The 26,559-nt window shown below is 44.5% G+C and overlaps 2 protein-coding genes across 3 annotated transcripts; one reads left to right on the forward strand and one right to left on the reverse strand.

The window, feature by feature from the left end:
• LOC142583368 (juxtaposed with another zinc finger protein 1) lies at nt 1-17,362 on the reverse strand. Its single transcript, XM_075693798.1, has 6 exons — nt 17,147-17,362; nt 16,744-16,816; nt 16,362-16,462; nt 10,665-10,761; nt 4,007-4,135; nt 1-1,422 (listed from the first exon to the last, which is right to left on the reverse strand). Exons 1-6 carry the CDS (start codon nt 17,244-17,246, stop codon nt 1,131-1,133), a joined length of 792 nt encoding a protein of 263 aa, XP_075549913.1. The 5' UTR covers nt 17,247-17,362; the 3' UTR covers nt 1-1,130.
• A 127-nt stretch (nt 17,363-17,489) lies between these two features.
• On the forward strand, nt 17,490-25,736 carry LOC142583369 (ATP synthase lipid-binding protein, mitochondrial-like). Of its 2 annotated transcripts, none has more exons than XM_075693799.1 (6): nt 17,490-17,637; nt 17,969-18,041; nt 19,159-19,230; nt 20,529-20,600; nt 22,634-22,733; nt 25,410-25,736. In XM_075693799.1, the coding sequence occupies exons 2-6, from the start codon at nt 18,000-18,002 to the stop codon at nt 25,571-25,573; spliced, it is 450 nt and encodes a 149-aa protein (XP_075549914.1). In that variant the 5' UTR covers nt 17,490-17,637; nt 17,969-17,999; the 3' UTR covers nt 25,574-25,736. The 2 variants fall into 2 exon arrangements, with proteins under 2 accessions (XP_075549914.1, XP_075549915.1); XM_075693800.1 differs by lacking the exon at nt 17,490-17,637 and adding an exon at nt 17,642-17,720.
• The last annotated feature ends 823 nt before the right edge of the window (nt 25,737-26,559 follow it).

Genomic DNA, 26,559 nt, shown 5'->3' on the forward strand with positions numbered 1-26,559 from the left:
AAACGCCTTATACCTTATGACACACTATGAACACTCACAATCGATCCTGTGTGCTGTATGTTACTGTGCAAGTTGCATTTAATTAGCTAATTAGGCTCCAAACAGAGAACATCCTGTTTTGGATATCATCAACATATTTATCGTAGAACAAAATAACTGTATTATTGAAATCAGCTCGTAAAAATACCTTAACTGTGCAAATTTCATTCAAAACGTCTGAAAAATAAAGTTTTTTGAAGTGCCTCATCCCCCCTTAACGAGCCAGAAGCTTTTTGGTCTCAAACAATGTGCAACAAAGACACGAAAGAAAAATGCCTGCCTGAAACTAGACACAACCAGTGCCAAAAAGAAGTAGTTCTTGGACTTTTCAATGAGATCACTGAATTTAATACTAGTAGTGTGTGGTGCTAGTTGTTGCCTAGTGATTGCGTGATTAAAAAAAAAATTATCTGCAATGTGCCTGGAGACCAACTACCATTTCTTAGCATGCACTACTAAAAAAAGAAAGTAAAGAGGCACAAGGGCTGTGGCATTACGACTTCTCGAGACATTACCCGTTTATTCTCTTAATTAAGGTACTGTTATGGGACAAAAAAACATGACAAGAAGGTCTTTGAGGCAGGAGCTGCTCACTTAGCAATAGTGAGTACCTTCAATACCCTTACAAACTGCCTTGTGCCACTCAAAGTAACTAGACGAAAAGCTTATCAAAACCAAGATAAAAAGAAAGAAAAATCTAGTGAGCCCATTCTAGGTGGATTAAAATATAATTCCAGCCTTGAGAGCACATAACATCCTGCCCCCATAGTTGCTGTTGAAAGGTCAACAGCATAAACACACAGTTCTTTTGTTCTACAGAGAAAAAAATCATCCCCCACCCAATTCTTTCACTGAGTTCTCAAATGTTGTGGCAAGCCAAAATCCATGGCGTCAAGACTGAACATGGGGAGAACAGAGAAAAACACCCAAAGCAACTCAACTCGACCACGGAGAGGCATTAGGTCGGCAGAAAGCCTCCCGCCCGATGCTGTGCCTTGCGGATCGTCAGTTCATTTGCCGCAAAAAGATGCGTGCGCCGAGGCACAGAGCTTTGTTGCGGTTTCACCGAGGGGGAAGAAGAGGGCACGGTGTCAACCTTCCGCGCCGACCGAGGCAAAGCTTGACGTGACGGCCGGCCTTATGACCAGAGGGCTCAGCAGGTGCTGTTGCAGGGTTGGGGACACGACCGGGAGAGGGCCGGCGTGCAGTCGCGACGTCGGCATGTGGCCCCCTCCGCCACCACTGGCGCCGAGCCCCGAGGCGAAATCCGAGAACCTGGCGGGCTGGGAGGACTCGCCCGAGTGTTGGGATAGCGAATGTGTCCTCAGGCCCTGGGCAGTCTTGTAGCTCTTGCCACAGTGGCAGCGGTGCCCTTTCTTGACTCTGGAAGAATAGAAGCCACGAGTTTCACGGGCAATTTTTGGACAGAAAAAGAGACGCCAGTGGGGATTAGGGATGCACGTAGCCGATACTGTCCCTACGATCGCTAGTCTATTTCGTGTCCGCCGTAAGACGAAGGCCTCTCCCAGCAATCTCCGATCGGCAATTAATCCTGTCTTGCACTAGCTGGCACCAGCCTATGCCTGCAAGTTTCCTAATTTCCCTTCGCCTTCTAGTTTCCTGCCATCCTGGACTGTGCTTCCCTGCCCTCAGCACCCATTCTGTGACACTAATGCATGGACTTTAGGTGTCATGCTTAAGCTGCAACAAGAAGCCTGCGACATGATTGTAAGTCTGGCTCAACACTTTTCGCTCGACTCTTCTCCCCAGCTCCCTATTGCATGACCCTTCCGTGCTGTCTGTGGACTGAACAGCAAAGTAGCTTACATCACTGCAGACTGGCACTGTCTTCTCAAAGCTGCCTTCACTGCCACTGATGTCAGAATTAAAATGCGGCTCCAGATGGCGGCTGCCCACTGAAGACGGCAAGGTAGCTTCCTACGCTGAGATTTCGAATACATACATAGTTTTCCCGTTGCCTTGTCTGTCACCCAGCACCTATAAGTACATTCACTTGGCTTCCTGGACACTCTTACGACAGATAGCATACTCTGCAGACACGGGTCGGGGCATCGTGGACAGCTGACTGCATCTTCAGGTGCTGAACCCCAGGCTGACAGCAGGCATGTTTGTATACATGTACCATCATGCGCAACAATAGCAGAACCTCCACACTGATTTTAGCCCCAATTTTGACACCAGCTAGCTCAGATGTTGTTTTAAAGTGAAGCTTTCTTTGCCTCTTTCTTCGACTTTCCCACTACTGCTGCTGCTGCTGATGCTGCTGCTGGTGCGAGTCCAGAGGGGATGTAGATAGAACTGTAGGGAGGAGAAGAGGCAGTTCCCATACAAGGGGAGGGGGATGAAGGTGACGTGAGAAAGCAAGGAAACTCTGCTACTATACGACGGTGGTTGTGGGGAAACTGGATAAGCCTAAGTTCAAGGTACGGCACAGTACGTTGCTGCTATTTCTGAAAAAAAATAAACGTCATGCTAACATGTCAAGCGGGCAACTTACGCAGGACGTGCAGAAGCAGAGCCGCATTAATTAAAGCGCACCGCAGGGTCCAGGTGACACTGCGGAAGCGGTTGACCGTAAAATCAACACTTCTGTGCCCGCTGCATTAGCTCTGCGGCTATGGCATTGCTAGAGGCCGTGGATTTGATCCCAAACACAGCAGCTGCACTTCGACGGGGGCAAAATAGACAATGCACATGCACTTAGATTTTGGGACACATTAAAGAACATCACGGTGTGAAAATTAATCCGAAGTCCACCATTACGGCGTGCTTCATAATCAGATTGTGGTTTTGGCACCTACAGCCCCATAATCCAATTCAAGTCTAATACTTCTGCCACAATGCAACATGCCATGTGAGGCAATGACTATGCTCAACCCTCTCAGAGGTTACTAAATATGGCACGCAACAACGCCTCAAGCAAATACCTCTCCCTGTGTGTTCTGTGTACTATGCAGACAAATAGAGTGGTGCCCACAAGGTAACGCTTAACATCAACTCAACACTCTCATGTTAGGCTGCACGTTGAAGAAATTAAGCTTTAGCCGTCAACATCACCACTAATTATCGTCAATCAAAGCATCCAGCATGGAGTGCTTCGCTTACATCGATTCCCACATTGCGTGGGAGCTGCATAATTTTACATTCCGCCTTCATCTGAATGCGACTGCCCTGGCCAGGAATAGAACCTTAGTCCTCGACCTTATTTTTTACTTTGTGTTCGCCAGGCATATCCTCCTACCATTAGAGACATAATCATTATTTAAGTTTGTTCTTGTTCCCAATTAGTATGTCATTAACATGAAAAATATATTTTTCATCTAAGTACCATGGTTAGATACTAAAAGCAGCATCTCACATACACTGAGAAAGTAACCATCTTCCCGTATTGGTCCTAAGTACCCCTCTTCTTTGCTAAACACAGAGCTCAAGATATAATACACAACAGGTTAGTATGTCTATGATGAATCCTCAATTATTGTGTCAACTCACAATATTAAAATGCACTTCAGAGGTGCTTTCCCTTCCCTGTGACAGCACAATGACTCTAGACTTAATTAGCGCAAATTTTCACGAAAGCAGACACCAACTTTCATACAGTTCTGCATATACAGCTTTATATGCAAGATGAATATTTTATGTTATCACACTTCCAAGTTAATTTTGAAAAGTATTGAACAAAATCTGCATTACAAGTAGAATGATCCAATGAGAGTGCCTTCAACAAGAGTTAAAAGCAACTATTCTGTTAAATTATTCCCGATCACATATAAAAATGCTGCAAGGTTCTGTTACCTTCGCAAGCATCCCCTACACATATGTGTCTAATAAGGCACTGCTATTACTTCCCAAAGATGAAGCGCCAACAGATACAGAACTAGCCCCACAACGTGTTCTACTGCTATTACTTCTGTTACTCTGAGACAAGAGGCGAGATAATACATACTTGGCTTCTTTCTTGTGCCCATTCTTGGCATGGTACTTGATGCCGTTGACATTCTTGTAGCGCTTCTTGCAGCCTGGAACAGGGCAGGCAAACGGCTTCTCTTCCGTCGATCCTGCACTGCTCATCATCCTGTCCCAGAGCACCAGAAAACAAGACGCCTGTCAAGTCACTCTGAGCAACAGGAAAAAGTAAAACGGATCCTGAAAGTAGGAAAGCAATTTGCCTGAATGGTCATCCCCACTGCCCTGTCAAATACGCTAGTTCTCATCAGATCACCAAGGTTAACCCTATGCGGTCACCTGTTGGACCCTTCCCGACACACAAAACTATCAGTTTCTGTCTGATCATAATAAAATGTGAAGATGCCAAATAAAACCGACACACACAAGAGAAGAGAATGGGACAGGACACCACTCGCAACTTTCTGTCTGATGTTGGGAAGTGGCCCAGCAGTGCATACTATGGCTTTTTCATTGCGTTTGTTACGCCATCTTTTGAAAACTTTTCGAAGCATCGATGATTCACAGAATCTGCGTACAAGAGCCATACTTTTTAGTGGCACACTTAAGAAATTCACATGCACTTCTAGTGACCAATGACTGAGACGATTGCAAAGTTTCCTCCGCATGCATTTTACAGAAAGCACTCACAAAAGTTCAGTGATTACGAATGTGGTTTTAGTGCCAAAGAGGCACATATTCCCGTTTCAGACAACTAGTGAACGCCCTTGGACGAGAGTACTGAAAGAGAAAGTGACCTTGAGGACCCCAGCGAAAAACAGTTCCTGCAGTGATCGCCCACAACATGATGCTGGCTCAACACAGTACTCTGTACAGGAGCCTCAGCAGTAGAGACAGTTTTCTTAAATAAATCCCTTATTACGCATTCCTTCACACAAGTTTGCTCTTTCAGATGAGAACGATGACAAAAGTGAGTGCAGGGCCACAAAGGTACTTTTGGTTGATTGTGCTGACCGATAAAATTGTGGAGAAAAGAGTAAGTGAGCAGGACAGACGCGCTCTTGCGTGTGTGCTGTCCTGTTTGTCCTGCCTGTCTGTAGCATGCGCCCTGTCCACCTGGTTGCTCTTTCCTCGACAATTTTACCACTCAGTACAATGATCAAGATGCAACAGGAACAATCCTACCATTCTACAGTCCTAACCACAAAGGTGTCATTTTCTCAATGGTATCACACTGGACCCAATTGAATCCCACAATTACCTCTGGCTACATATCACCAATAAACTTACATCCCATTCCAAATGAACAATTCATAACACGTACGTCACAGATGTCATCCCCTTTCGATCCCGCCTAAAAGGTGGAGTGCCGTATCACCTAACAAGGTTGTACCAGGATTCCTTTGTTCCAAGGACAAATATGTTTTAAGACCACCTGGCTGCTTCCATCTCTACCATTACAATACAACTGCAAGCTTCAAAGCAGCTGTGCACAATAAACTATGTTCAACTTTTTTACTGCCCATTTTTTTTATTTGCTACCACGAACCACTTCTTCCAGTAATGCCATCAGGCTAGAGGTGGGTGAACATCAGCATTTTCAAATGTGACTCAAATATAAGTAGTAAGCACCAAATATGGAATAGTCATGCAGAGCAGATATTTATAGCAAGAATATTTATTTTGGTATAATTAGGTACTATGGTTGTATTGGCTAACAAAAGATACAGCCAACTATCAAGGACAATGAGGATCTGTTTTACATACAATATAATTTATTGTGAATAAAAGAACTGCACACATAGCCTCTCAACATCTTTAGAGCCTGCTTGCAAACAAGCTTTCCAAAATTAATGGCTGCTGTAATGTCTAGCTTTCCAAAAAAATTGGCCGACGATTATGCTTCTTGGTAATGCGATCTTTGAGTGCAGCTGCTGCCTTATTTCAACAGAAAACGCAGTGCCGAACGGAAGTGGTTCTGCATTTCGGATTGGGCAGCATCACACACCTTGCTCTGCCACTATCGAGCTGGCACTCCGGCAACGCGCCATATTATAGCGGGTCACCCTCGCTGAGAGGGGTGAAGGAGATTAGCAATTATTATTTAATGTTTCTTCTGAGGTGGGATAAGGAAACGGGTGGAGAACAGGGGATCTGAGTAGAGGTCACATACTGATTCACTCACAGACGGGCCTCAATGTGGCTGCACAAGGTTGGGGTGGGAAGTAGAAGTAAGGGAACAAAACGCTATAGCTGTCTTTCGAGTCGCTGCAACAGCCCTGCGCCAGGTAAGGGGAGGTACAGGGCAAGAGTGGAGGCGTTAGAAAGACAGCCAGCCGCAAGCACTGCCAGAGGGGACAAATGCCACCGAGGAACGTGCCCCGCAAATGGAGAGGCGAGAGACATGGCTGAGAGCCATACAGCCACGCGACACGGAGACGGAGGAGTGGAGAGCCGCGGATCATGCACGAGGCGGCAAGGAGCGCCCGCCGCCGGCACCGCAGCAGTGCTGCGACGGCGGGAGAAGGGGTGGTGAGGGCGGAGTGGACGGTAGTGGCAAGAGTCACCATAACGGCGCTGCACTGAGGAAGGGGCGAGAGGATAGGCAAGAACTCGTGATCCGGCTTTGGAGGACAAGAGGAGAGCAAGACTCGTGCCATGCGCGAGACATGGCAGCAGGAGCACGCGGATGACCTTGGTTACAGCGAGGCCAACGGCGATGCGAAATGCGGAAACGGGCACAAAAGAGCTGCGCTCTAAAATGCGAAATACTAGTTGCAGAATAAAGAACAGAAGTTCAGGGAGAAAGAAAGTTAAAATCCTAATGAAATACTTGTGCGCTGTAGATGCATATAAAAGGGACCAATAAGAGGAAAATATCACTGGTTGTGTCGTAAAAGACAAAAATGCTATGTAAATAGACTGCAAGATAACACTAAAATACACAATACAAGCAAAAATCAATTATTGTTGGATAGGCTTCCACAGCAAAACCGAACACCTGGAACACTTGGACTACCTGTTTCATTTCTCCATTGCTTGTTTACTTCTGATAATTTGCTGTACTTTGTTTATCAGAAGGAGAACAGTTAGCCAACTTTAACAGTCAGTTGCGAAATATTTGATTAGTTTCGATATTTGAAAATACCAAATAGATCATCTTCGAATAGTAATATGAAGAGTTGGTGTCGAATATGCAATTCGTACTTGAAACTTCCGAGTATTTGCCCACCCTTAGTACAGGCCTGGAATGTACACTAAATAGCTAAACATTTGGAGGATGCTCAAGCTTTGCCCTTAAGAGTGGAAGGCAATGGCATTCAAAGGTCCCTGACTGCTTCTCACGCTTCCCGTCAACTGCAGCTTATGTAACAGTAGCATGAAATGCTGGCGGCGAACCGTATGCACGAAGGCGAGGAATGAATGGAGGAATGAATGGCAGCTGGAAAAGGGGATCGTGTTTGAGTTTCTGTGTAACAGAATTACGTCTTCTCATATATTAAAATTACAATCCTATGCTACCATGTCTGTAGGTTGTGTGTAAATTGTATTTTACTAATTTTCTGATGCATTTTACATTAAGAAACGCAATTAGTTCAGCAACGCCATGTGCCACACAGAGGGCCTGCATGGATCGGGATGCGTGGTTCGGGATGATTTTTCTCATACAGACATCACCGCTGGTGCCAACGGCAGACTTTCTGCGACTTCGGGCCTTTAACCCCGTGTTAATAAAGGGATTACACAACATATGCTTCCCCATTACTTGTAGACGAAGGCTTGCAGCATGGACGATGTGACATTTTCGGTCCGTGGGTGCCACAATGCTTGGCTGTTAGATACTGTCACATTGAGGGGATGGTGAAGTACAAAGCCATGCCAAAACTGTGAGCAACGAATGTGACTCTTGATTGGGCAAAGTTGTGCCCAGAAAAACAAGCGACACTTAATACGCAACACAGCAGTGAGCGCAGTCATCCAAATCTGATTTCTACGAGTTCAATGTGTCGGTTGTTCATACCTGACTTACCATACACTCCAGCATATCAGTGGCGCTCGTATACATTATGTTGCACGCAGTAACGTTTAACTAATGTGGTCCTGAAACAGTGAATACATCCTTACAACCATTTTCGTGCACACTGATGCGGATTTTCGAATTATTCTCTTGAGAGACATACTTTCTAACTGCAGTGTGATTTGCAGAGGTGACTATTCTCAACCTTCGACATATGTTTTGCTACACTTGAACCTCATTATAGCAGAGTTGAAGGAGGAGCCGAAACTATTTTATTATATCCATTATTTCAACATATTCTTCATTGTCATTTACTGCACTATATGCCCAACAAGGTATGCCCAATGCCAACGAGGAAATAAGAATACGGGGCTGCGGCCCACAGAATCACTACACAGCCACGCATGTGATAAAATTTGAAGAAAACAAGAAAAGAATATTTGGCGCGTGGCATCTAACTTCTTAGCACTTTAATGCGACAGCTTTTTGACAGCTGCATCCTGTTCCATTGTGATGGTCTTGCGCTTCCACTTTCCTCGAGCGTCGTCGCGGTCGAGCAACACACGGCAGACAACACAGCACTCCGCCATGCAATCGAGGAGGCAAGCGAACTTTGCCGCTCCGGCTTGGCTCGGCTGGCTCGTGGCCTCCGAGACTGCACCGGAACCAATGCGATCTCGGATGCCACGTCTGGCTGCCAGCCCACATGGCATGCCGCAGGAACAGGGAAAAGTGAATGCACAAATCTTCTGCATTCGTTTAATTCAGAATGCACATTTAGTTTAATACTTTTTTAAGCAGTGTACTGTCTCATTTAGTGCAGAGCAAATTTTGTTGTAACCCATTGCACTGTAATACCCTTGGGCAAAACATAGATGATGAACAGATAAACATGAATTGGCATTAGGAGCATGTGTTGATGGTCACAGTTAGAGAACACCAAGAGCCCAATAATGGTGGTACTCCCTAAAGTAGTCTGTGTAATGCTGACATCCCAGCTGATTTCTAATTCTTTTGTACTGACAATTTATGCACCAATGAAGAACTCTCGTCCCAAAAGTCGGAAGTGCACAGAAATAATGTGTTTGATTTGTCAACCAAATTTTTCATGCATATTGGTTATCTTGCTGCTGAAATTTCTTTAAAATTTCCACCAATCTGGTATACAAAGCACAAAGCACACATAGCAGCTGCCAGGTATCCAATTAACATTTACTTCCGGCATGCCTAAGACTTACTCTTTCAAGCAACTCGTAGAGAATGAGAAATGCTGTAGTTCGGGGCATTGGATTAACTTAGACTGCCAGCAGTTTCTCAGCACTGTAATGCCCAACGTATCATACACGCTATGCTAAGTTCAATACCTCAAGATGTTTATCTAAAGGGAGACTAAAGGCAAATGCTAAATCGACGTGGACTGTTAAAATACCATTCCAGAAACCTCGCAGCACTTGTCTGGTGCCAAGAGAAAGACTTAGCTTAAGAGGAAATTGTGTCTGAAGGGTCCGCATACCTTTAGCGCAACTGAAGATCACCCACCCCCAGAGGTGACATTGCACGCACAATCACTGCATGGCCTTTACTACCGTCGGTGAGTAAAACGGCACCCAGGAGATGGTGCTAGGACTTTCCCACGCAAAACGCGAATGCATGGACATGATAAAACCAAGCCAAGACAGAGTGTTAGATTTGCTGCTGCAGTTGCTCTTAGTAAAGTAGCATGGACCGTTCAGGAATCCTGCGACGTCATGTGGACGTGGCATTCTCTACTACTTGCAGTTTGTGTTAGTTTCACGAGCCAGCAAAACCAGCACAGCGCTACACGATAACAAAGCTATTCAAATGTGAAAGTGCGGACAGCGCAGAGTGGAGAAAATTAAACCTATTGACTGCGCTGCATCATTGTCAAGGGTAATGTGGGTGAGTTCTTTTTTCTTTTTTAAAGATCAAACAGATCTGGACAAGTAGCATTTTTTTCCTTCTTATAATACAATACAATGATCTTTTTATTATGAGTACTAGCGACAGAATAACAATGAGAAGTGCCCTTGTAATTGGGCTTACTTGAATGTCCCTGGAGAGTCTCTAGTCATGTCCTGTATTTACCTCAATTTCTCAATTACTAAAGCGTTGTTCCCAATAAAACTGATACCTCAGACATTCTTGAGCACTAATCTATCACTTCAGCGTGACTTAATATTTGCCTTCAGCATCCCTTTTAAGTGTGGGAAGGTTAACACACAGCCTATGGTAGTGTTCTAGATAAATCGGAGCAAGTCTTCAGTTGTGGATAGTTTGGCAAACAAATTACCAATAGATTAATTACTAGACTAATTAGGTTAACTCAAATAACATGCTATTTTCCTTTCTTTCATGGAAACGTCATGTACTTTCCACGCCCAGAAATAAAGGCAAACAAGTTGCTCCAATATTCCCAAGTGTGTCACTACTGTGTTTGGGCATTGCAGGGTCAACAAGCACCCACAGCAACAGTGCGCAAGCAACCTCGCATTCCATCGCAATATGAACAGCAATAAAACCCTCAACTTCGTGCTCAGAAACGGGAAGCCATAGCCAATGTACCACCACAGTGGACAAGAAGCTTGATACGTTCAAAACCTTCAACCTGAGAAACAATGAGAGCAAAAAAAATAATAATAATAACCCGCAAAGAACGCACCTCATAATGAACTCCGAGATAAACTCGTTCTGCGTAGTCCACGAATCATTGCTGTCGTCAGATTCACTACTCATCTCCTCTTCGTCCATCTCGCTTCCTGCGAGAACATTTTTCGTAGCTTGAAACAATTATCAGGTTCAAGTTTATCGTTATTCATCATAAGTACAAAAATGGTCATATATATTATGTAGCATCAGGAGGTCCCAAAGTAAAAAGTGTTGTGGGGACCTCCCATTATCAGTGCATGTGTAAGAGTACATTAGTGCAGCAACCAGTAATGGTGCAAACATGAAACAAAAGAAAAATAAATGCAATTCGGAGAGGAAAAAGTTACGAAGAAAAAGGAAAAACACTGAAAGTAGCACTAAGAATAATAGGTTACCATTACATCCGTACAAGCAATATGACAATACTTGGAAGAGAGAAGTGAATAGTAATGAAGCAAAAGAATTTACATCAACAACAAAAACATTTTACAGTGCAATGTGTGCACGACATAAAAGCACTTGTGCTATACCGAATATGCAGTAAAAGTACATTACACATCCTATTTCATGCCAAATCAGCCCAATTAAACCATTCACTCTTTAGAAACAGCACCAGGGCATCTACTATGGTGGCATAATCAAGTTTACCATTTTTTTTTTCAGGTTTTACCCTACTGCTTTTATGAAATTCCCTGGGAGCCTACAAAGCTGGCAATTGAGGCGGGAGGAAGCATTGGTTTATAACGTGCCAAGTTACAATGCCAGCCCATTATTTCCAACTACAACCAGTTACTGTAAAGTCGACAATCAGTTGAGTGTGCAAACAGGTTGGATTAAATAATATATTTCATGACATTCCAACCACTCAGCAGGTAACTAGGGCAGATAACTGGTGGGCCATTAAGAGTAACGGAATGGGTGCTAAGGGAAAGGAAGCCCAGTCAAGGACGGCAGAAAATCAGGTAGGGTGACAAATATGAGAAATTTGTAGGCATAAGATGCGGACAGCTGGTGCAGGACAGGGGTAATTTGGAGATTTCTGGGCGAGAACTTCATCTCGGCGGTGCACGTGGAATACGCTGTTGAAAATGGCAACGCGCTTTGACGAGCCTGAGTGTCCCTTTAAGGAGCTCAGTCTCAGACCTCAAATTTTGATTGATTTTCCAGTTATGGAGCTGAGAACCTGTAGATATAAAGTGTGTGTGTGAGCATTTGAGGACATGGCTTCGAACTGCCACAGATATTCTCAGTCTGTCGAAGAACTTAAGGTATGAGGCCAAGATAAAAGCCAAATATAAGAAGAAAGCTTTTCTGTTTTTTCTTATTTTTTTGCTAAATTTGAAGTACAATTTATTGGAGAACATTTCACAGCAAAAATTCTGGTGCTGCATTACTTATTTTGAAAAGATAACAGCAAAGCTCATAACCCCATCCAGTCTCCCTGAAACCAAAACTGAAGATACTGGTTTCATTTCTAACATAACGATGCCCGAATTGTGTAATATTTTCTTGCTTCTTTATTTTTAATGTCAATACTGCATCCAAATGAGTAACGAGGATTTAAAAGCATCGGCAGCATTTCCATTAGTGATAGACATAATCTCTCACATGCGGGATGCACATTTAAAATATGTTTACACTTCGCAGGTTTTTTGTGCACCGAAGGAACAGCAAGATTTTTATTTATTTATTCAAAAATACCTTACAGACGACTAGAGGCATTGTAAAAGGGGGCAATGCACAGGAAATGTCATGGCTATATCATTAAAAAAAAGATGCTGGTAGCAGCATTGATTCGATACAAATGAAGTGAAATAAATTAAACAAGAAAGAAAAAGAAAAGGAAAGCAATGAATCGCCTTTACTTGTGGTGTTTATAGACAGCACTTTTCTCATTTATACTAGTAGCTAAATACACTCAAGTTCAGAGTGGGCAAGGGAAACTGGAGCTCGCTGAGAATCAATACACAAAGGTCACAGCGCACGACAGATCCGACGACAGGAGTGCACTGAAACTTCGTAATTAAAGTGCAGCATGCCTGCAGTATTCTGAAGTCAAGCTCTGCACAGGAAGAAAACAATCACGCATCCCGGCATTCTGTCAAACGTTGTTTGCCCTTACTGAGTGCTTCAATGGTACTATTAGGCAAAGGGCAACCAAAAACACATACATATCTGACTTCTGACTTACAAGTTTGCTCTGTCATTTCAGCAAGGTAGGCACACTCTATATGCTAAAACAAGTCAGATTAAAAACCAGGCTTTTACACAATTGAAACTTGCCCCATAAATCACTGCATGCTCAAAGCAAAGGCCTCCCGTTTTGGTACTGTTACAAAACAGCCTAGAAAAAGAAACCCAAGGCACCCCATGGGCAAAATTGGACAAAAAAAAAAGAATCAGGAAGAGAGAAGCTAGGAATATGGGAAATCTCCTGAATGTTTTCTGTGAACGCTGCAGGCGTTTCAGATCTGTTTCGTTTATTTTTGTCAGAAACCATCTTTTTAGTAGTTCTTTCGTACACCAACAAGGATAAACACTTTTTCTAATAAAGAATATTAAATAAAACTTTGATCGCTTAATTCTAACATAACTGTCGGCACAATGACCCTCAAAAAGAAAATCATATGAAAAGCCTGATATGGTTCTATTTGATCACAAGAGCATGTGTTTTTTTTTGCAATTTCATAACTACACTCCCACAATTCTTCAGATCTTGTTAGTTTTGGTTCATTGCACAGATTAAATAAGACACTTCCATGAAACCAACACAAATTGTTTTATTACGGCAAACTAAACATAAGTTACGAGTATTGGTGCGAGACCAACATTCTAAAACAATTGTTTTAATGTTTTTGCAACTCTTTAAAACATTTTACACATTTATAAAGACTGACTCGCACCTAGAAAAATGTGCTCTACAATATAGACAAATAATCTGCACTCTTACTCTTCTCGAAAAAAGCTTTTCGCTGGACTCAGCCTCACACCCTAATTTCGTCTTTATCAATGCATACGTCAACTATCCACATTTATTTTAGGGAAGCAGCTTTCAGTCTGCCGAAGCCGCATGTAGTCCTGGTCACCTAACGCACAAACCTTGGAGATCACCACCTTCTCAAATGCTACCAAATCCTTTCCTTCTTGAGACAAGACAAGTGTTTGTGGCAAACTACCACCTTTGACCAAGAGAAATAATTGCCGCCAGTGCTCAGGCACCATTCAGGCAGCTGAGCTTCTCCAGCAGGCAGAGGCCGTCATGAGTGAGAGCCCTGAAAAACCAATTACGGCCATTGCAGAAGAATCTGAATTCAGGTGTTTTCCGTGACAAAACCACGATTTGACTAAGGCAAGCCATAGTGGGTGACTCGGGACTACTTTTGACTCCCAGGGGATTTTTAGCATGTCCCCAATGTACGGGGCACGGATGTTTTTGCATTATGCCCCCATCGAAATGCGGCTGCGGCGGCTGGGATTTGATTCCATGACCTAGAGCTTAGCAGTGCGACGTCGTAGCTGCTAAGTCACCGTGGCGGGTCAAAAAGACTTCCAGTGGCAACAGCCAAGCCATCTGTGCAAAATGTCGTTATGAGCCCCTCCCAAGCACTGAATTAGCTTGCTCCCACAAGGCTTGCATGACTCAAGAGTGGCTGGTTGTGTGGCCATATCACCCTCAATGTGGTGTCCCTAGTTCCCAACATAGTAAACCTGCTATGCATGCACTGAGAGGGAGACCAACAAACAGCCAATATTAAAGACTCGTTAAAATCTGCTACCGTGGAACCATTGCGCAACATCAACACGAATTATGTGATCCGAGCCTACAACCATTGTCAAAGCAAAGTTCCGTCAAGAATTGAGGCTAAAGATGATCTTATTGAATGTTTTGGGAAAGCAGTGATAAAAGAAGCAACACAAAATATCTGGAATGCATATAGTGAACCTTGGCTGCAATAACATAAAGCTACTGAACTCAATTTTTAATCCAAATCCATCATTAGGCCACTTTGACTGGTCAAAATGGCTGAGGCATCAAGCCATCTTGACTAATTACGGAGGTGTAATGACGGATTTGGAATAAAAATGGAGCGCAATAGTTTTATGTTATCTCAAATCCTGTCCAAAATGGTGTCACTATTCCTTAAGTCGTCATTACGTTCTCAAATACCTCATGCATCAGGTACACAATTTTAAATGCCTGCATTTAAATTTGACGTCTATTTCTGTTTGTCTCATTTGGCTCATATTTAACAAAAGTGCTCCTTTCGTAATTTTCCAGAAAATTTCGCAAAATGTCAGTTCCTCAGATGCATGAACACAAATAAAATTCATCCTTGCATAATAATAAGGACATAATACAAAAGAATAAGCATTAATCTTTAGATGACCCAACTCCCTTCTTTATTAAAACCGAAGGCCAAAGATGAAGTTTTCGCTACCCTGCCTGTAGGAACCAAGGCTGGAGTCTTTTCAGCTGAAGGAAGTGTTTAAAAAAACTACTTCTGGGATTTTACACACAAAAACTACAATCTGATTACGGTGCACACCAGATTAATTTTGACCACCTGGGGTTCTGTGACATGCTGCGAAAAATTTTGCAAGCACTTTTGCATTTCGCCTAGATCAAAGGAAGTGTCATAGGCCAGCAACAATTCAATCTTTTATTCACATAGCAGAGGGCTTGAGGGACCTGAGCAGAATCCCAGAGCATGACAAAGTAAAGGTGGATGTATACAAGGGTGCTACTTTAATTCCTCACATGCTGCATGCACACATGTGCACCAAAAGCACTGGTGAAAATTATATTTCTAGTGTGCAGTATGCATCTTGAAACACTTCTGATTGGATTGCAGGTTTGAATAATGACACGTAGAATGTTGAAATGAAACGAAATGAAATGTAGGCAGTTGTGTGTTTGCTCTTGGTGTCAGTATGCCGTCATGCAGTGGATCAACATGTTGCATTATTTTTCAACAATCTTTCTTTTTACTTCTTTATTGGGTGAATAGGTGCTTTCAAACTATGCCAGATGTACACAATGGTTGTTGCTCTCATATCTGCACTCCCTGCAGGTAGGTCTGGCATGGAGTTAACATTCTGAACGCATGACAAAACTCATCAAATAAAATTCTTAATAGGTCCAACAGCTGAGTATGTCTCACAATTCTGAATATGCAAGGACTGTGTTGAAACTAAATTTTCAATAAACAGAATTCGCACCTACAGGGGATAATTGCTATTATTTTAGCACCAGAGATGCAGACAGTGGGAATGAAAGTTCCACGGAACAAAACGTTGGCGTAAACCTAGTCAAAACTGGGTTTTCCCAGGTCCCAAGGGGGTCGGGATCAAGAAATGTCCGTGATAAGTTGAGCCTTCTATAACAAACTGCACAAGGACTTTGAAGTGCTCGAGAATGTCCGGACTTCTTGGACTCCTTTCCTCAAGTGCATCAATTTGAGGTTGGTTCCAGCAAATAAAGATGAATCCACTTAAAAAAGCTACATGAAACTCTTCCATGCGCAAAGCTAAGCATGGTGGCCATTAAGAGCGCACGTGGACAATTATTGTGCCTACGCCGTTGCTTTGCCTCGAAGCGGAAGGGGCAAGGTAAACGTCATTAGTAAAGTCAGCAAAGGCATCTTCCAGCAGTTGCGTCCGCAACGTGACCATGCGCACGTCGGCGATAGAGGGGCGCGATGCAATTCACCTGTTGGCGTGTTGCTGCAGATCGACGACGCTGGCGACAGCGTCCGCTGTCTCTTGCGGATCGCCCCGAGTGGCTCCACACGTGAAGCCTCCGTGAAGACCCTGCACACACACACACACACATTCCGGGAGGTGAACTTCGCGAGTCTCCTCGGCCACTGCAAAGGCGCGGGTTTACTTCCGACTAGGAAGTGCGGCGTGGCCACGGGCCGGCCCCGCATACAGAGCACGGTTATCTTTATTTCTAGCGTAACGATGCACGTCTGCTGCGCAGGTCAGCCCATCGCAACACTTCAGCGTTTCGCCTCGCAGCAGTCACATGTTTGGCAAGAGCGGACTGCGTCGGGATAAGACACGAAAGAGTCGCCTCCACAGATACCCACCTAAGAACGCAGCTGACAGGAAGGCACGACGGTGGCTGCAGTTCTTGCTTTTCTAGTAGTCTTGGGTCGTTATCTACGCGCGGGAGAAAGAGCAGAACAGTGTTTAAACCGCGTCGCACGAGGTCGATCTCAATCGACACAGATAATTAGGCTCTCATTTATCCTTTCGCAATTTCGGTTTGACAATTAACGCGCTGCCAGCCAAACTAACGCACGAGATGCGCCGAACAACGGGTGCCTCGTCAAGACCGACGCGTGCACTTTGAGAAGCAGCGGCGATCCGCATCAGTTTCTTTTAGCATCTCGGATGGTGGTGCACCCGAGAGCAATCGGGGCGTGGAGTGCTTGGAACGAGGCACGCGTGCTCGCGCCGCGGGCGCGCGCAATGCACCGAACGGTATACCTATGTGCGTGTCTTCGATGTGCAAAATGAGCTCTCGCAGTGTGGGGAACGTCAGGCCGCAACCATTGAATTTGCAATTGTTGATTAGGAATACCGCCATCACACACGCAGCCAAAGCGCTTCACATCTTATGGGAAGCGGCAACCGTGCACCGGCGCAGACGATATGTAGCACGGTGCGCCGCAATCCACGCCCACCATTGGCTAAGATTTGGGCTGGTAGTGTGACGTACCAAATCCAGATTGAAACAAGTGCAGAAATAAGTAATTTGTAAAACTTCTCTGACACCTAATATATTAAACTATTTTAAGTTATTTGTTAGCGATTCTGAGACCGGCAGTTGCAATTTTGTACTTTTAATAAGGGCACACTCAAAGAGAAGGTGCGAGAGCTTCGTTCACACTCGCCTTTTACGCACACCCTTCTCCGGCAGGAACCGCGCGCACGCGCAGTCGGTGCAGTCCCTTGGATCTTGCTGACTGTGGTGGTCGGTAAGTTTGCTATAGTTTTGCTGCCGTTATCCGTGGTAATCTGCCCGTAGAGAAAGTTACGCCGAAACCTGTTACTTTCACAAGTATGTCAAAGTCTTAGGATAACTGTATCTGCTGGTAATTTCAGAGCAGACTTCCAAAAAATCGCCGATGTCCGAGCTAATTCCCTACGGCTCACGAGAGCCGGCTTCTCTGTGAAGGTCACCCCAGCAAACTGAAATTAAGATTCCCGGTGTCCATCGTTTGCCGATCTTTTCGGTGGCGCATTTGGCGACATAGTTTATTGGCACCTGTTGCCTTGTTGTACAGTCCTTTCGCCCTCATTTTGCAGTTGTGTACACCCTTCAAGGACCAAACTAAAGATGTTCGCCCTCAAGCTCGCCGCCCCCGTTTCACGAACTGTGGTGAGTACTGACCTTGCATGACCTCACCCGTTACTTCACTGCCGCTAGTCACAAGCGTCTACTGTTAGCAACGAAGTGCTTGTCCAGAGAGGTTTCTGTTCTCAATAGAGCATTGAAGAGCACCATCAAAAGCAAACGGTCAACCGCGTCGCCATGTTGAAACGACCCCGTCGTATCCCTACAGCAGTCCTTCCTTAAAGCGCCGCTTTGTCGAACCCAGACGTCCAGGTCTTCAGTTAGCATAATTCTTCACAATTTCGTGTGATAGGCGTTCACAGGCTTAGCTTCCCATAAACCGGCTTAGTGGCCTCGGACCTCCCGCAGCCCCGGCTGCTAGTGGGGCGCGTCCGGCGTTATCCTGTTAACAAAATAACTTGCCGCGTGCTCTCATTTATGCGTAACTGATTTCGTCAATCACGCCCAGCCGCTGCATATGCGCTAAATAATGTTCCACGCTGGCCGGTAACTTTGTAGTTTATCGAAGTCTTCCGTTAACTGAGGCCCAATGCACTGTCGCAGCCGGACTAGTTTTCGTTCTGCAAAGGTCATTGATGCCTGTTGAATCCTGGTCACCTTGCAACGCCCAGAATGTCCTTCGTAGTCCGAAGCCTGAACAGCTAGAGGTCATTGCTCCGTACCACAGCGGGCGATGAAAGTTCCCTGCTGAAAGTTTCTCGATAACCTGAGGGGTCTCGATAGCGTTCCCGTCATTTGAAGGCGCCCGTATGAACGCTCACTCAATCGATACTGTGAATGTTTTCCTGTGTCTCCTTGATTTAGTCCGAAAAAATGACCTGGTCGTAGATATAATAGCAACTTCATGAGGCGCGCCTACCTCTCGCCATTCAAATTGCCCGCTACTGCCTTTTTCCTTCTTTTCTTTCTTTCTTTTTTTTCTTTTTTTTTTGAGCTCAACACGCACGCAGAGGGGCCATTGCTGTTGCAGACACCCCTATGCCAAATGCAGGTCAAGTTGTGCTGAAGTACCTAATCAGTGTTGCTCTTGATGTGTCTTTACAAGCAATAACCTCCCTTTAATTTATCCTGTTCTTCAGTCTCTTGTTAAACTAAAAATTTAGCTAGTTTCCTCAAAGTGTGACAAAGCATTTATTTTTAGGCCTCTGCCACTTCCCGGTCTTGCCTGCGGCCTCTGTCCTCATCAGTCAGCAACAGCCGGCTCTTTGAAGAGGTGGGTTGCATGCAATCTACTAGGCAAGATGTGATGCTCAATTCTACAATGCATCTTAAGGATGAAAGTGCATTCGAATGCTCAATCCTAGCAGCACAGTCAGTTGACAAATAAACATGAGAAGGGTGAAAAACTGGCCTTGTTCTTCATACAACATGCTTGAAGTGAAGCACACCCTGTTGTACCCTCTGTTGGTCCAAGATTTTTGTGCTTGCAGTGTGTTCACAGATAAGTTGGTTTCACACAAAGAAATTCAAGGCTGTGGATATGACTTCCTAGAAAGCAGGAACGTGTAGTGGCGTGTGAATGTTAGAATATTTTGTTTGTACCAGTATTTAAGTTTTAAAATTACTTGCCATGGTTGCTAGGTGGTTATGGTGTTCGGCTAGGTTGAAATTCACAAGGGGGAATTTTGGAAAACCTGTAATAGCCTATTAACAGGAATCTCTAGAGGATTACCATTCTTCGAAGGAGTTTCTCTAAGCTTCTAGCAATGATATGTCCAAGACGGGGGGAATGCACACGGCACCTTTCCAACCTAAAATCAGTTGGAAGTATGCCTACAACTCTTTGCTAAGCATAAAGGCCCCCCCCCCCCCCTCCTCTCTGGATCCACTAGTACAGAAATATTGCGCTATGTGATCTGTACTGCACTTGTATTTGATGTGTGATGCTTCCTGCGGAATAGCTATTTCGTACATAACTTCTGTACGTAATATTACATCAAATAACGTACTTTTGCACGCAATGCACATTGTTGCAGGCTGTGGTAGCTGGATCGTCGCTCCTCTCGTTGGGTGGTAAATAAGTCCATATCTGTGACACCTTCCATGTAATAGTCATGTTCTGTGATGCACGAGTGTCAGAGTTTGTGTTGCATTGAATGTCACAGTACATACCTGGCAAAACACGGGGAATGCCGGAAATGGAAATTCAAGACAGTGAGCAAAATGAGAACAAGATGAAAGCAGGAGCCAATGTTTCGACAAGTGGACTTGTCTTTTGGTGCATTGAAAATGATGAGTCCACTTGTGAAAATGTTGCCTCCTGCTTTCATCTTGTTCTCATTTTTCACAGCATGTATTTGACTTTCATATGTGACTCTCCATGATTAGTCGTAGGTGTGAGCAGCGGAAGAAGTCTGGGAGCCTTCACAGCTTTACCTGCTATGTACACAACAGTGATAATTTCGAGTTCAAAATGTCTCCATGCTCCTTTAAAGCTTCTGGGTAGATGGTTGCTAGTGTAGGGCTGAAGGCTGTTTTCAACATAGCTTGGTTCACTTTTTGCTCCTGCAGAACCAGAGCAAGTCCGTGGTGCTGCCCGCCGGAGTCTCTGGACTGGCTCTTGGCGCTGGGCCTCTTAGCCAAGTATGTTGCTTACCTATGCTCGTTTCCTCTTCATAGCTGGCATGTTCGAACTGCCTTGCAATACTGATGCATGAATCATGCACAGTGCCTATTAACATTTTTTTTTCATTTATAGCAGTAAAAGTACTATAGGTGTTTCTGGCATACTCCTTAGCAAAGAAATTTCAGAATAAATACAGGTTTCAGAAATCCGTACTTCATAACTTTTGAAGGTTCCTAGTGGCAATTACGGGGTTAAAAGGGCCCTGCAACACTCCCAAGAAAGGTCGTTGGCCGACACGGGTAGCATCAGCACGATGTGCCACTTTCTTGCAATGGACATGTCTATGTGCAGCAGCTACGCTCAGTGGTTAAAACTATTGTGTATTTTTTGTTTGCACAATATTGCGAGTACTGTGAATTACATTATGGCATTGCATTATAGAAATTTTAGTTATCAACAGCCGCAAGCGTGGTCTTGTAGCGATAGGAAACTCAACATGCTGGTGCCATGGCCTCCGAGATTAAACTGTATGCTCTTGTGATTAGTGGCCACAGTGAAGTGATCAAGCTGAACAGGCTTAACATGGCTCGCATATAGCTGTTGCCTAACTTCACTGCCTTGCTGTAAATGGGCAGTGCAGTTTGTCATGAGGGAGTAACATTTGGCACACAGTGGCTGGAAAATTGCTGCAGTGTAGCTTCCATTTCGCTTGTATTTAGAACATGCACAACAAGCATGCATGTGTTCGCAACAATTACCTTGGGTTTGCACGCATTATAATTTATTGCTCACTTTGCCGGCAAAGCATTGAATAAAAACTTTCTGCTTGATTCGGTGCCCAAAATACCGTATTTATTTGCATAATGATTGCACTCGCGTAATGACTGCACCCCTGAATTTTGTCGTCAAAATTCTTTTTTTTTTCCCCGATCCCGTGTAATGATCGCACCCCGAACTTACCACAGCGATATGTCGTGTGCCAGGTCTAGCTAATGACGATCGCGCTTTCGGTCTGTCAAATGCTATGCGAATGACTCTTCCAAGACATACCAAGCAGTATGCACGTACCGAACATTCTTAAGCAGATGCCCCATTCTTTCATCACTTTCCACACTTCCACGAAAAAAAAAAAGCTACAATGAAACTTGCTTTAGCTTTATTATTTGTAGGCCTTATAGTGGTTGTGGTCAACAGAAAAGGTGATTTCTTCTCGTGTGCACTCATTGGCACGCAACAAATTGCCAGCGGCAACGATAGTAGCCATGTTTACACTGATACGTTACAAGTGTGCCGTATTCATATGCCGACGCTTCTAACGCAGCTAAGGTATTCGCCCACTCATAGCGGAAGCGTGCCGTACTAAGAGTGGTGAAGACAAATGCCGCCGTTTCCGCAGCGTGCCCGCCATGTGTTTCTATTTCACTGGCAGCTAAGCGCTCCTATCTTTTTCTGCCCCCTCAAAGTGGTCATAGCTGTTGTTGCCGCAAGCTTGCCAATAGTAACGATATTATTCATTACTGATGCGGAAGAAACTTTCAATGCGTGTAATGTACTCACGAGAAGAGAAAAAAATGGGGTCGGTGCGATCGACTTGCTCCGCCGGCCTCCATTTTAGTTTCGGTGTCCCGCACTGTTATAGCGGCAGCTGCGTATTTGTTGACCTGTTGTCATCCCGCAGCAAATGAAGGATGAAAAAGTTTTCTGTTTACGGGAAATTTAACCACCGTAATGATCGCACCCCTGAATTTGCGTCAATTGTTTTGATAAATAAGTGCAATCATTATGCGAGTAAATACGGTATGTGCAGTGATGCAGGCAATGTCCTAATTACGAAACGGCACTGTGCGGCGTACGAAATTTCTATTTTTTATACATTAGTCTATGGCCAACTTGGCAGCGCTTGCGAAGCTGAGTAATGAAGCATGTGCAAACAGTCTGTATCCAGAAATAACCATGATTCAAAAGGCGAGCTGTTACTTGCTTTGCCTATTATCTTGAACTTGTGCTGTGATTCCTTGAGCACATCAAATGATTGAAAACATTGCTGCAGGTTGTGCGGGGCTTCCAAACCAGTGCAGTCCAGCGGGACATTGACTCTGCTGCAAAGTTCATTGGAGCTGGAGCTGCTACCGTCGGTGTCGCCGGCTCTGGTAGGCTGCTGCTGCATTTAGCATGCTTCGTCTTCACTCTATTCGTCTTCCATGTACAGTAGAACCCTGTTCATACGTTCTGGGAAAAATTGTGAGAAAAAAACGTACCATCCGAATTAAGAAAAGATTTACGGACTCCCAACTATTCTTGACAAAGACGTAATGCGAAGCATCACAATGGTTGCGGCACGCCAAAACTCATCCAGCTAGTGGGGCTCCGGTGGCCCGAGGTGCGTTTTGTTCTTTTCCTGTTGTGTGGTATTTTAAGAGTGACGGGAAACCGAATTGAAGTCGAGCTGGTGGGCGACGCCGGATGCCCCGGACGAAAAATGTGCTGCCCACATTGCGTGCCGCCTGCAGCAAGGAGCGACGGCACATTTGGATTATCGCTTACTAAAAGCATGCACTACGCTACCAATGGTGCGTCACGCAACGTGCCGTAAACAGATAGGCGAAGGTGCTTATCACAATAGGTTTGGTGGCGATAGCTGTGAATACGTCATGTAACGACCTGGGTGTAGATTTGCTGGTACCGGAATAATAAACTGTGCACCGTAGTTTTCACACGAGACAGGCGACTATACACTGTTCTTGTTCGTCCGCACCTCTCGCCTTTTTTTGTTCATATGCGATCTAGCGGCCGCAAAACATGCGAACGCAGTCTGCAGCAAGCAACAGTGGTGCATTTCGGTTATCGCTCATTAACAATGTGCGCTATGCTTCCGGTGGCACCATGCTCTTCGAAACAGATAGGCAAAGAAGCTTATTACAATAGGATTGGCGGTGATAGCTGTGAATGCCACGTGCAGCGACCCCGGAAAAGATTTGCTGGTACCTAAAACAAAGTGCACACTGGCCTTTTCACGCGAGACTGGCGGGCGAGTATTGCGGTGAAGTTGCCGCGGCGGCCAGCTATATACTTCTCGATCACACACGCCTCACACATCTCGTTTACACGGGATCTAGCAGCCAGAAAATGTATTGTACGATCGCAGTTTAGCGACGTGCTGAATGTTGATGCCGATAAATAGGTTCCGGGAACGTATGAACCGGCAAGGAATGATCGTAACTCTATTGGGTTATTTTGGGTCTATTGGGCTATATTCTATTGGGTAACTCTATTGGGTTACTCCGGTGGCTGCTGCTAAAGGTGCCGGCGCCGTGTTGTGAAAGCAATCTGCGATGTAAACAAAGTGCGGCCAGTGCCAGTAGCTTCGTATGCACTGTGCTTTCGACGTTTAGTTCGCGTTGGACAGCAAGGACAGCTAGTGAAAGACAGCACAAAGGACAATTTGCTCTCTGTTGCTGCTGCGCTTCCTCCATCAGTTTTTACAGCGACTTCCCGTGGTCATTGAGCAAGATGTATTCATGTTTACCTGTGCACGTGACAGTGTTTGTTAATTTAGTTAGTAAGCTAGTGTTTACAACCTTATACGGCAGATAAAACTATCCTTGCTTTGCCTTTTGGGCAAAACTACTACTTTTTACTTTGGACGTTCATGACTCTTTGTAGTAACTTTGTTACACATCGCGACCAAACTTTCGGAAGTGAGGCGGTTCAGGTGTCACGGACTTCAGATAAGTTTTTGTTGATTAGCACGGTATGTTGTAACAAGTCAACTGCAGTTGTGATACCAAAAAACTATTCTTACTACTGTGAATCTTATGTTTCCTAGTATCCAGCTATGTGCCTAAAGCAAGATTCTGATAAGTAGTTTTTGCTCCATTGGGATCCCAGAAACAATGCTAAATTATTTTTAGTTAATCATGAAACTAATTATCATATTTTAAAAGTAATTGCATATTTGAAACTGTCATAGAAAACTGAACAAGGCCGTGCAGTTTCATTAAATGTGGCAAAGGAGAGCACCCACGATGTGGGGCTGAACGGCCAGCTTTCGAACAATTTTAACAATCCAGCAGGAAGCTTTTTCTTGTTGTTAGAACATGTAAATTTGATTACCCTAGCGCAAATGTGGACAGTTATGCATGTCCCATTAAGATAAACAAGACACTTTAGAAAAACTTAATTGCAAAGTTAGGTGACATTTTTCCTTAATCCTTCTGCACATCCCCGCGTGGGATCTCCAACGGCTTGAAACTCCTCAGGACTTCAATAAAGTTCTTGACTGACTGACTGACTGCACATCCGATATTACAGGATAGGGCCAGTTGCTTGCAATTTTACTTTCTGCAGAAACCACATCGCTTAAACTTTTGCTCTGATCCAGAAATATAAAAAAAAATTCAAGATGTCCATAGTGTTCCGCAGAAATTTTTGGCCTAGACGCAATCTTACACAAAATTTTTGCCTTTGCACTTCAAAACAATAGCTTTCCTAAAGTGCGAATTGGCCAGAAAGTGCGACCTGCAAAGAATTTATTCAAAGATCTCATGACATCCCAAAATTCTTTCCACTGCAAGGTAAAAAAAAAATCTTAATTTTCTTTAATTGCAAAGGCGACGAGCTTCTTTACATGCTTAAAAATCCAGTACAGACAGGATTAGGGAATTTGCATTTCTGGCAAGAATGCTGATTTTTAGTCCTGCAAATCCCCCTTTAACTGCATTGATCGCAGGGAATTTGGCTGTTACGTACAAGCAAGCCCACACCTTGAGCGAGTCATGTTGGTGTCGCACAGACCAGGGTGTAACAAGTCTCCCGTCTGCTTTCAGGTGCTGGTATCGGCAGTGTGTTCGGCAGCCTGATCATCGGCTATGCCCGGAACCCATCCCTGAAGCAGCAGCTGTTCTCCTATGCCATCTTGGGCTTTGCCCTGTCTGAGGCCATGGGTCTCTTCTGTCTTATGATGGCCTTCCTGTTGCTGTTCGCCTTCTAAGACACTGCCACATGCCACGATCCCTTTTTTTTTTTTTTTTTCCGAATTGTGCATTAGAGACAGTTGTTGGCTGGCAATCGGACCTTCCGTTTTTGGAGGGGGGGCTGCCCGTAGCGCAGGTCATCTGTAAATGCCCGGACACTGAATTAAACAAGTAAAAAGATGCAAGCCTTGTTGTGTGATCATTTTAAGTACTTATTTGACTTTGCCCCACCATATCCAGATTTTCCTGTGCAACATAGTACTCCCCTGAGCAAAAGTATATGGACCCGGAATTTATTGATGAAACCAGATTTTCTTCCATGCCTATGAATGCAACTTGGAATTGAGGACTGCATTCCAAGCTTGGCACTGCAAATTTTCCAGGGCACTTGTTGATTTCAGTTTGTGCATCTGACTTTACAAATATTTCTAGTGAGCCTGTAGTCCTTGTACTTTTGCTTACAGCTGTACATGACTGCAAGTGCTTGCTTGCTCATACTGAAGTACAGTGCAGTCCACTTATAATACCACATACAATATATCAGTTATAACGATGAGCTCAGTGTGTCAATTGGGGCTATGCGAAAAAATATTGAACATGTTATTCACCGCATATTGGATATAGCGATCGAAATTCTGCCTTTTGGGCGGTATTTTCCATGCAGAATAATCCTGAAATCTGCTTTGCCAAGTGCCCCTTAACCGAGACGGGGCAAGAAGTTTGCCCACGCAAGTTCGTATCTGCCGCCATTACCGTGCAGCACGTGCCGCCAGGGCGCCGATTCAGAACATCGCAAGTTGGTGCGGCGTGCCACAAGATGGCGCCAGCCTCTTCACCTCTGCGTTGGCGGCGAGCGTCCCGAGAAACTAAGCGAATCGCGCCTGCGCTATTTTTCTACTATCTCCCTCTCTTCCTCTAGGAGCGTGGAAATGTGCCGCGGAAGCGGCAATCAGTGCTGCCGTCAAAGCACAAAACTGTCACTCGAGGCGAAGGTGCAAATTTT

The sequence above is a fragment of the Dermacentor variabilis genome, chromosome 5 (genome assembly GCF_050947875.1).
Source record: "Dermacentor variabilis isolate Ectoservices chromosome 5, ASM5094787v1, whole genome shotgun sequence".
In the NCBI taxonomy this organism is placed as follows: Eukaryota; Metazoa; Arthropoda; class Arachnida; order Ixodida; family Ixodidae; genus Dermacentor; species Dermacentor variabilis.